Source organism: Xenopus tropicalis, chromosome 2 (assembly GCF_000004195.4).
Source record: "Xenopus tropicalis strain Nigerian chromosome 2, UCB_Xtro_10.0, whole genome shotgun sequence".
NCBI lineage: Eukaryota > Metazoa > Chordata > Amphibia > Anura > Pipidae > Xenopus > Xenopus tropicalis.
The window spans coordinates 88,249,011-88,261,270 of NC_030678.2; the positions used below are offsets into that span (position 1 = coordinate 88,249,011).

General features: G+C 35.9%; 1 protein-coding gene across 2 annotated transcripts in view; it reads right to left on the bottom strand.

The window, feature by feature from the left end:
• Positions 1-12,260, bottom strand: part of csmd2 (CUB and Sushi multiple domains 2) — a 554,847-nt gene that overhangs the window by 168,863 nt on the left and 373,724 nt on the right. For both annotated transcript variants that reach the window (XM_018091826.2, XM_031896919.1), the window contains 2 exons: positions 11,219-11,322; positions 8,186-8,298 (listed from right to left, as the gene is read on the bottom strand). In XM_018091826.2, the coding sequence (XP_017947315.2) occupies positions 8,186-8,298; positions 11,219-11,322 (217 nt within the window). The remainder of the gene's footprint in view (positions 1-8,185; positions 8,299-11,218; positions 11,323-12,260) is intronic.

Genomic DNA, 12,260 nt, shown 5'->3' on the forward strand with positions numbered 1-12,260 from the left:
TCTGGGGTCTTGCACAAGGTACAGAGCAGATCACTGGTGCATGCAAGATAGCCCTGTACGTCCAGCCTACAATAGGGCAGGTGTTAAGGACAGGGCTCATTTTCATGCTGTGCTTGCCACCTATAAATAAGGCCCCATAATTTACTAGGTTATTTAAATTAAGCCTCAAATTATCTATAAACATGTAGAGTAAATGTCACTACGAAGGTTTCTTACCTTAAAATATGAAGTGATAGTATTTTTTTTTATAACCCTCATATGTTAAATAAAAACAATACTTTGTCTAAATTGGTACCACTCCTAGCCAAAATGGGTAGATTTTCTATTCTTAGTGATACAATATCACATTCTTGTGTATGTCTGAACTATCAATCCCATTATCTGACCTCTAGTTTGCACCTGCATGCTGGACGTAGCAATTGGAATTATTGGAAAAAACACAGGCTTTACTAAAATATTTCTAAAATTCTTTTATAACATCAGAGGATGGGCTGATTGCAGCAGGTCAGCAATTATAGAATAGAAATTAGAATTATAGAATAGAAATGTGCATTTTTATAGGCAGTGGAATGCCATTTCAATTACAGGCCTGTCCTTCTATCTCATGTCTCAGTACTTTAAATGCTAAATGTCCGGGGGAAGTGGAAGAAGTTAAATGCCTTTTTATGGGTTAATTCCCCAGAAGGTGGATAATTCTAGAGATGAGCAAATGCCAGTGCTATTCATATGGCTTGGTGGATGAAATGCTCAGAAATTACAAAATCCATCAACTCTTTTATAGCCCCCAATCTCATATATAGTATTCATGTGTCTATGGTAGTAAGCTCACTACTGGTAAGCATCATGAATTATTCACTAAATATCTGTGAATGAATTTTCCAGTGCTGAAAGGCTGTCCGATCAGCAGCCCTCCAACTGTTCCTGATCTACAATCCCCCAACATTCGTAATACAGCAGCAGTTGGTGGCTACAGATTGGACAAGCCTGTGTAATAGACTTTAAAATTCTCTGGTAGGACCATTCAAAAAATCCATAAAACCTATGGAGCGAGAAAACAATGTAGAACAAGTAAAGTTGCCTCTCACATATATAAGGAAGTGTAGTTTTCTTTACTGAATATGACACCTTCTGGTAGAATGATAGCTAAATGTATAGGTCCTTTTATTATAAGAACATAAGGATAGACAATTTAAACGAGTACTCATAATAAGTAAATCATGTCTTCTGGCACAAGCGGCATAAAAATGAAAGGTTGTAGCTTTTAAAAAAACACTTTTAGATGATACTTTCAGTTTAAAAAAGTTGTTCACCCCAAATGCAAGTTAATCAACCACAAGTATCTCATGCCTTATTAGATTCCTTTGAATTAATAAAACCATTAAAACCCCTGCATTATAAACTGAATTGTGACTGGAAACTACTTCTAATTTGCTTTATCTCCTTACTGGTTGTAGTTTGATCCAGTTGAATAGTTGCTATTGTTTATCACACTGTGCAATTAAACATGTTTTTGCAGTCAGAGGATGCTGTGGATTACTAGACTTTGTGCAAATGTTATGACATATTAAATTACCCCCTTGGTGGCAAATTAGCTGAAAACAATCTGTTATGAGACATTATGTCCTAGCAACCAATGACCTGCCTCCCACAAATTATGAACTAGGTGTCAGCCAGTCACTTGGGAGTCAAAGTGTTTGACTTTGGATGATATATCCTGTACTTCTATTCAATTACTGTATTACATAAGAAGTACATTTCCATTATGCTGACCCTTTTAGAATGCTATCATGCTAAAGGATCATTATGGAGTATAATGCACTTTCACATAAAGATTTAGAAAGTTAGCATCCTGCTGTTTAATAGCAAACCAAGAGAATAACAAGCACATTAAGAAAAAGTGTATCTTATAATCGCTGTTTTGTGTGCCCTTGTCCCATAAGTTACAGCATTCATTAGCATACATTACAACACTGAGTCTAGAACACATAACATCTGTTTTCCTTTCTTTTTAATTTTTGGTTATAAGATATCAAATAACTTCTAGTAAAACATTCTGGGTTAAGACACAAGTGGGGCTCATTTTCTAACATTGGCTATATTTGCAATAGTGGAGTAACCCATGGCGACAAAAGAATCAGTTTTTTTCCCTGCAGCCTATAAAGCTAATTAAAGATTGGATGCCCAAAAGCAGGTTTGCAATGACCTATTAAAATTGCTGTGGGGCCCAAGAGCGTCTAGGTATGCCACTAACTATTGCTTACTAAGCACTGCATTTAAGATGCAATTGACACCTTAATGCATATATACAATACATTCTTCAGTATTAAAATGCAAGAAGGCAGTTTTTACATAGAATCATGAAGCATACTCAAATACTAAATATCAAATCCCCTCTTGCCCCCACTTTATAATATCATACTATCAATAATACTATCTGTGGTCAGTGTTTTTAAGCAAGCATAGAAAGTATTGTAAACTTGCCATTTCCTTATCATTCTTGTCATTCTATAATTCTATGTGTTATGTGATATACTTTGCAACCTGTTTTAATAAGCATTAAATGCAAGGGGTATATTTATCATTGCCACTGGCAGGCTAACCATGGGTAGATGCACCATGTTTTTTTATGTATGTTAGACACAGGTATTGTTGGCATTTTGCTGTTGAGTACTGCAGGAAAGGTCAGGACAGGCAGCAAGGATTAAAGCCAGTAACCAGATAGAAGTCAAAAACCAAATCAAAACACAGGCTTAAGCAGGACCAGAATAACCAGAAGCCAGCTTGGTCAAGGTTAAAGGGGAGAGTGTGATATATAAAGGGCAAGGAAGCATTCAGGATGGGCTAAAATTTGATTAACAGGGCCAGTAACAAATCACATGCTTTGTTTGCAAACAATGCACGCAATGCGCACGCTCCCATGTGCACTGAAGCCCCCCGGAGGGGACCCCCAAAAACCCCCAGATCCTTCTCAATTAAGGATACCCCCAACACACTGCCATAAATTCAAGTTATACACTAAATGGCAGTGTGTTGAGGGTATCCTTAATTGAGAAGGATCTAATGTTGTCTAATTCCAGGCAGTGTCATTCTGTGGCTACTAAAGCAAATAAATTGCTGTCTTGTATAAAATGGGCACTGACTCAAGGGATGAGAACATAATTTTGCCCCTTTATAGGTCCCTGGTAAGGCCTCACCTTGAGTATGCAGTGCAGTTTTGGGCTCCAGTCCTTAAGAAGGATATTAGTGAGCTGGAGAGAGTGCAGAGACGTGCAACTAAACTGGTAAAGGGGATGGAAGATTTAAACTATGAGGTTAGACTGTCAATGTTGGGGTTGTTTTCTCTGGAAAATAGGTGCTTGCGATGGGACATGATTACTCTGAACAAGTACATTGGAGAGGATTATGCACTAGTTTTATCGTTTTGCGTTAATTTCCGCGCTGAAAAGAATACGATCGCATGATTCACTATAACTTTTGCGCGCTAAATATTGCATTCGGCTATGCGAAAATTAACACCTACTACAGGCAGGCGAAAAATTATACAAAAGTACAGTAAATGATTTTTTGCAATAAAATATGGACTTACAGTGTTATTTATTCAAGTATGTGTTTCCCCTAGAGTGACGCAGCCGCCAGTTTGCAGCGAAATGTTAATTTTTAATACAGTAATTTTCTGCAAGTATTGGCGTGTATGGCTAACATGGCGTGCGTTCATTTGCGCAACTATTTCTATTTGGCTACAAGTGATGAAATGCTTCGCCAGGCATGGATTCGCAGTGAAGTTTTGGACGTGCGTTGAATTTTTTCGCGGCGGATTTTTTCATGCGTTTCGCAAAACAATCCGCCAATGGCAAAACGCATGAAAAAATTCGCCACGCAAAAATTCACCGCACATGCAAAAATTGATACAAGTGTCAAAAAATAATAGTCACAGCAACAATTTTTTTGCCCGCACAACATTTTTGCCGTTTCGTGGATCTTTCGAAAGATTTGCTAATTTTTCACTAAAGATAACCAGAACACATTTGCTCATCACTAGTGGCTACTATTTATAAGCATCTACTATTTATATGATACCATTTATATGTGGCTAATATTTATATACATCATTTATATGCGGCAACAATTTTTATACACTATTTCTATGCTACCATTCATGTGCGGTGATTATTCGCGTAATATAGCGCATGTACCGGCAAATACCGCATTGAAATAGTCTTTTCGCGAGTTAAATAACGCATGCAATATCGCGCGTAAAAAAGCGCGAGTATGCTTATAGTGAATCGTGCGAAAAATCGCCAAAATTAAGACGCGGTAAAAATTTTAGCGCACAATAAAAATAGCGCATGTTTTATCGCCCTTTAGTGAATCAGGCCCAGTATGTGAGAATATAGATAGGTCAGTATAGGTTAAGTGTGCTGGGTTTGAACTTGATGGACTTTGGCCTTTTTTTAATCCATCCTAACTATGTAACTATGTGCCTGCACAAATCCAACTTCTGTTGGGCCCATGTACCTACATCATATTAACTGGGCAACTAAGCTCACCACTTGACGGCTAAACCAGCTGAATATCTTATCTTTTACTCTATAGAACTAAAACCTTATAATTTCAGTTGCTCTTTGTTTCTCTGAGAGAAATTAAAACATTGCAACCTTAAATATTTTTTGGAAGAAATACAGATAGCTTTTTCGATATATATAATTGAGGAGCATTAGGCTGATCAGCCCAAGTCTAGCAAAATACTGGCCTCAACAGCAATTTAGCAATTTCGCATTAACATAGCTAATAATAAATTTCCGGTGCCTTGATTACAAACTACTGTAGCAATACAAAATTGAAGGAATAGTTTCACTGTATATTTGTAAAATGTTCACAAGGTGGCGCTACAATTAGAAGGTATTTTCCCAGGTACTATTCTGGCAATCTTTCTCCACACTATAATGTATAATGCATAAAGCGAACAATTGTTGCTTCTGTCTCTAATAAGGAAATTTATGTCTAGGTTTTCCTAGGGGGAATGTAAGAAATAAAAAAAGAAACATAAGAAAAATATATATTTTGAACGCTACAGCACTGTGGGATATTTTAGTATTTTAGAAATACTTTAAATAATATTAACATTAACAATACTGGTCTTTAATAGGAACATATTAATAGGACCTGACCTATGTGCAGCAGCTGGGGAGTAGACCGAATGACTAGATTAAGGGGTTTTTACCATAGATTATTTTAAATGCTAATCCTACACGTTAGCTGAAGCACATACTGTAGACCCGCATCCCGCTCTGTCCTCTCTGGCATGAAATGGGTTTATAGGCAGAGCTGCACAGAGTCTGCATTATATTCACCCTGTGCATTAGCTTGCACTCCATTAAACTGCTCTGTTAGCAGAGTTCAACACCAGCCATCAGCAGGAAGAAATTGCATTTCTAGGGAGGGGATGAGTGGTGAGAACACATTAACCAGAACTGCCCTTTAAATATTCAACAAACATCCATTAGGCAGGTCAGGCACTCAGACTCAGACCACCCATTGCTAGGATGTGTAGAGTAAATGGGATTATTAAATGAAATGATATTGCTAGAGAAGGGTGCTATGGTTTGGTAAGTCATTGTAGATGGGCTTTACACAGAGGAATGAAATGTAGTTATGTTTAAATAACAGGCAGCCATTCTGTCACTAAATATCCCTCAGTTTCTACATGCAGGCCTGGAGGAGAACTAATTTCAGTTACATTGCTTTAAGAGCCGCAAAACAGAAAGCAGTAACGAATGCAGCTTTCAGTCATTATTATATTTAAAAATATACATTGACATATTTCAAGTAATGGGGCTGCTTAGAACTTACATTTATTTGTTCAAATAGAAAACAAAAAAAGTTTTGGGGTGCTCATCCCACTTCAACTGAACTGGACTGAACTGAGACAATTCCCAGACTTGCTTCAGCCTAGATTTCTACCTACAATCATCAATTCTATGGAATTTAATAAATATTCTCACAGATATATGGGATTACACATTTGAGGCTCTAGTAAGCCTCCTTGTGATGCAATGGGCACAGGTTTGCTTCCATAATAATGGCATACAGAAAAGATTTGCCCTATTCTGATTAGCATCAATGTTGTTGCATCTGTTGTTAATAGGGTACAAAGTGCAATGTTGTAGGGACCAAGGGACCCCTTTACTTAGTCCAAGGTTCCATTAGTTCTCTGTAAATGCATGTGTCTGCTGAACAGAGGGCAAAGAATCTAACAGGACTAACAGGAATCCCAAGGCACACCTGTATGATGCCCATACTAATACCCAGTATTTATGCACAGCCTGCACCAAGCAGCAGATAATGGTATGCTGGAACTGGACAAAACATGGCAGAGTTTTGCACTTTGCACATTGGCTCTTTACATCTTGTGTAGTAGGCATCAGCAACACAGATATTCTTGAAAACTCTTGGTAGGTCAAGCAGTCGTAACCCTTTTTAATCCATCTTGCCATATGGCATGTTGCTAGATGGCAGTTGGTTGCTGCAGTTCATTTTTACACTGGGCTACACATAATGGCTATTTTACCCCATTGGTAGGCATTCTTTGCACATTTTTACATAATCTTTTTAAACTCTCTAGATTCCATCTGATATTGCTTGTCATAATAAATATTAATCTGAAGTTAACATTTCCTATTTTGTACAACAGGGACAAAAACAAATTATAAGGGATAAAGAAGAAATATCTCCCCACTTCTGAATAAAGCAGAGAGAGAGGGAGAGAGAGGTCCCTTTCCTGACATGCTGAGCCATAAAATAAGAGACAGACCCTAATTATCAGTGTCTTTTATATTTGTTTTATATCCAAGATTAAAAGAACATCTGAGGAATTAAATTCTAAGCCTGGGAAATGCAACTGGCTCATCCCCTCCCTACAATCTGGTTACGGAAGATTAGTAACTCAAACTACAAAAAATGATATAATACAACCTAAGCAATGCAGACAGCCACCAAAGCTGGATTAATTAGGGTTGCCTTTTACGTGTTACAAGACAGAAATAGAGTTAAGGAGAGAGCAGAATTAATCCTGATTGGACCGAATGATCTTTCATAAATTAAGATACAATTCCTGAAAGCATTAAGCATTTTTTTTTCAGGCCAATAAAAATGAATCTACAGAAAATGAAAGCTATCTGCCACTATCTTAGTTACTACGAAACCTCAGAACCCATGAGATCACTGGCTTTGTAACATAATGATTCTGCCCCCCCTTTCCCTTGTGACCTTTTACTTTTTCCATATTAATGTTCTTTATATAGATTTATACTTCTACTTATGAACATTGGTTATCTTGTGTGCTTATCTCATGTCTGTTGCAGACTGCACTATAAGATTTAATATCAGGTATGAGAAGTATGGCTATAGAACCTTTAAATATTTGATATTTGTTATCTATATTCACTTATTTACAAACAATGTAAATTTGTCACGGATCTTATGTTTGCCCAGGAACAGTAACCCATAGGAACCAATCAGCAGTTAGAATTTACTGGTCACCTGTTTATAAGCAAACATCTTATTGGTTGCTATGAGTCTGTGTTCCTGGGCAAACTTAGTGTCTTTTATTACATATGGTTCAGCAGCAAGATAAATATATGAAAAGTGAGGTCAACAACCATCTGTCCATGTGGGCTAGAAAGTTTTGATAATGTCCTGTGATCACTTCAGATCATAGTTGGTTGTACCAGGCAGCTAATTAGTGGCCTGTGAAAGTAGAGAGTCACTTCTCAGGCCAGCCAAGTACTAACTGGTGCTCCACCTCCAGCTTCAATTTAGATTTGACAAGCAATCTACTGTAAGTGGCAATATGCCATTGAGTGTACTTGGTTAGATATCCCAAAAATCAAACCTTACCACCTTACCAGACTTTTAAAAGTCTCTTTTAGACAAAAAGTCCACCTAGTTTCAAATAAAATATCTTTTACAAAGAGACTAAAAAAATCAAATGAGAGTGATGGCAAAAACTGCAGAGACCTGATTTGATAGATATTGTTCACAGGTTGCCACAGGAGTCTAGGAAGGGTAAATTAGATGGTTACATTTACAAAGGGGGTTTTAAATGATTCCTAATAATGACATGTTTGCTTTTTCCATAGTGGCCGACCATTCCCATTGATAACATGCATCTCAAAGATTTGCTTACCTTCATAAGAAGCCTTGAAGCCAAGGTTACTGCCAGAAGTATCAGACCTGAAGAGCAGCCACATCTGATGATTGGAGCTGACTATGAGGTCAGGAACACTGGACCCTGTCAGACTGTGATAACATTTGTTGGGAAGCAAAAAAGAAAAACATTAGCTAAGCGTATAACAGCCAAACTTCCAATTTCTACAAATTGTTATACAGTTCCACATATTTCTAGTGTATTTGCCATCCTGAGAAACTATGCTGTAGCAGGGTACTCCGTATCTACTGAAATGGCCCGGTGCCAAAATTTATGGCTTTAAAGATTGTCTTTTTTGTCTCCTATGTACAGAACTAATATAATATACAAATGGAATAGAGGTAAGTGGTAAATTCAGCTCAATAGAGTGCACTGCCACACATCTCATTTTTTATACTATAGGGAATGGTCCCCTCTGTAATAAGATGAGATACAGTATATATATATTTTTTTCTAAAAAATGTATCTTCTTGTTTCAGCTTTTACTGAAAGAAACTGTATTATTCCGACCCGCAAGAGACTAGCAGGGCCATTAATCATTGGTCATTTCACTTAAATTCATTTTACCATATACTGTACGTAAAAATATTGAATTAAGAATGTAGAATTGTACAGATATTTATTATGAATGGCATGTGTCCATTTGTTGTAAATGTGTCCAAATGTTCATTAAAATGTCCAAACTTTTAAACTGATACGTTGGATGATTCATTCATTAAAGGAACTATAAGAGAGAAAATGTATTTAATCCTTGTATGTGTTGCATTAATAAAAGAAATAATTTAGTACTGATTTTTTTCTGCTTGCCCTGGGAAGCATATTTCTGGTACTGGTGACTTATATTCTACCTTCACCTAATGAAAAAGGCAGCATGCACATGATTTATTTGAAGACAATGCTTCTTCTTTTAGATACACTCCTTCTTTAAAATAAACACAGCAGTCCATAAGGCAGGGCTTATTCACAATGACATTTTACCCGGTTTACAGCACACTTAAAAAAAACAAACACACACATTAAACAAAGTTTCAACCCTGACATAATCTTATAAAATGTGAATTTTATGGGCTTAAATAAATAAGTTTATTAAGCAACGAACGTCTATTTTTTTTTTTTTTTTAAGAAAAATCTGTTTAGGTCAAATATCAAGTACAAATAAAACAAATTAAAAAAAATCCTCATATATTGTAAAATCAAAGTTCAGTGCTTCTCAAACTGTAATAGCAACCATATTTGGAGACTGGTTACTTGCATTTATAATGAATTCCAAGTTGATTTTTACCTTTTATACAGGTTATGGGTCCTATTTAACAAAAACTGTATAAAACACCAGTGTTAACAAGCTCCCTATGCCTCTCTACCTTAAGGGCTCTGCGACAAAACTCCCTGTTCGCGGGCGACTAATCTCCCCATGTGCCAGAGCCCTAAAGGAACAGTAACACAAAAAAATGAAATTATATTAAAGACATTAAACTATAATGTACTGTTGCCCTGCATTGGTAACAGTTGTGTGTTTGCTTCAGAAACACTACTAGAGTTTATATAAAAATCCTGGTGTGTAGCCATGGGGGCAGCCATTCAAAAGGAGAAAAGGCACAGGTTATATAGCAGCTAACAGATAACTCCTGTAGAATACAATGGTGTCTTATCTGTTATCTGCTATTTAACCTGTGCCTTTTCTCCTTTTTCCAGCTTGAATGGCTACCCCCATGGCTACACATCAGATAAATATGCCCTTTTAATACACCTGAAAGACCAGCTTTGGAGTGATAATATATTTTCTTATCTTTTGGAGCATCACTAAATGACTGATACACAAATGTTTTCCTATATAAATAATCTTTTTATGAGCTAAGAGGGGCTTTATGAGAAGTCCTTATTGTGAACAAATAGGCCCTCAAGGATATGTTTGTGTAATAAAAAAAAATGTTGGATGTTTAGATGTCAGTCAGGTGCTTGCTTCTAGGTTTATGTTACACATGGAGATTAGCTCCAAGGACTTTTTAATCAAGAAAACAGCCATATCTTGTTGGCAATTCATACAATTTACTAGAAGATCAGCACAGTTAAGGCTATGACCCTGATGTCCATTGCCCTTTCCCAGTTTCATCCATAAACTGCCTTTATTTATCATTTTTGGGTTAACCTCATCCATTTTTGGGTCCACAAAATAGTTATTGTTACCAAAATAGGAAACATTGGATGGTTTTAAAATAATGCATTAAACATGCATCACATAGTCTTTGCTATTAGTCAAAACGTTGTTTAAAGTTTGTCTGCTCCTTTCTGTTTCTCTAGCTAATTTAGTCTAAAAGTTATCCGAATGTATTTGCAGATTTTCATTTGAAGATACTTATTAAAGAGCATTTTATCAATGCATATCAATGTAAACACTTACAATATTTGGTTATTAAAAAAGATTTAAATTTTTGGTTGCATGGAGGAAACAGATGTATGGTTTCCAAGGTGTAATCTACTAATAATACATAAGTATCAGAGGCTGCTTCCTGTTAAGACTTTTTGTCAATGTATTAGACAGCCATATTTAGGTGTCTTCCACTATAACAATAATAATATAATAATGCAGAGTTTTTGGAAATTATTGTAATGAGGACTCATGAGGACTCATGGAGATTAAATGGCCCTTAATGGCCCCAATTTTGGGCCACCAGGAAAGGAGCAGTACAATTCTACTTATTTCTTTAGAACACTGGCTTTTTTCACTTGAAAATGTTAATTCAGTCTAATTTATTGTTTCAAATAAAAAAGTTTGTGAAACTGAATAGTAAAATATATTATTACACATAGCCAATTATGCTTATTCATATCCACACAATAGTACAAAAATAAATACTATGTTTCTGATGTTGAAATATTTTAGGACTTTTTAAGTATACGACTCCTAGGTAATATTTAACCAAATGGCCCTGAAAGAAACTTCTAGGTATTGATCTCAAGATGCCACCATGGATAATTGCAACTACTGCAATTTCGTCAACACAGGAAACTTACACATAAAGAACAGACTTCTGGTCCCCGACCTTCCCACCATCTCCCACCGTTAGAGTGTCGTACCCTCTTTCTAACTCAAACTCTTCAAATGTTAGCTTGATGACCTGTGGGAATACAAAGAAGTGTGCACACCTAGGAAAGACTGCATGACCAAGAAACAGGGGTTGGGGCATTTCAAAAATAGACTTTAGAGAGTTTTGCTGTTTTAAAGTTGGTACCATTTTTTTTACTATTTTTACATTTATTGAGTCCACTATATACTATACATAATTATAAACCTTTTACGACTCATTAAAATCTTATTGCGGGACGTAATTAATAAATAATGTACACAGAGATCTGGTGCCATTTTCATACAGACACCTCTTTTTCTTTCTATTTGTGTAAAAATGATGTCTTTAAGTGTTAATAAGAAGTCTAAAAATTGTCCCTAAATGTTCTTTGATATTAATGTATTTGATGTATTTGATATTAAAATAGACAGAGAAATATCAGATGACCTAAAGATCTTTCTGGTGGTAAAACAATGAGAGGACATAACTGGCAAATAAAAATGTTTTTTGTGTATGTATTTACTGATCATTTAAAAGCCATTATAACAAAATTACCACATCATTAAGTGACCAAAAGTCAACAACAGAATAATTGGTAGTTGCATGTCAAAATAGTTTTCACAGTTTATTAATTAGCCTCTAAAAAGTAGTAATGACAAACAAATACTCAAAACATTGTTTTTTAATCATTGGTATTTAATGTACAAGTTATACTGTTTATTTTTAATGTAACATGTATTTATTTTATTTTGTAACTAGATTGTAGTATTATGAGGGTGGGAACTTCCACATTACTTAGCTCCACTGATGCTTTCTCCATGTTCCACCATAGAATAGCATCCAGGCATGTGTCTGTAGTTATAAACTCTGTAAAAGTTTCTGCCAAGGCCTGAAACTAGGTAACACTGATTTTGTAATGTTTGAGGTATTATGATTCCCACAGATTAAAACTAAAATTATTTCTGCTACTTTGGTACAGATTTCTTTTT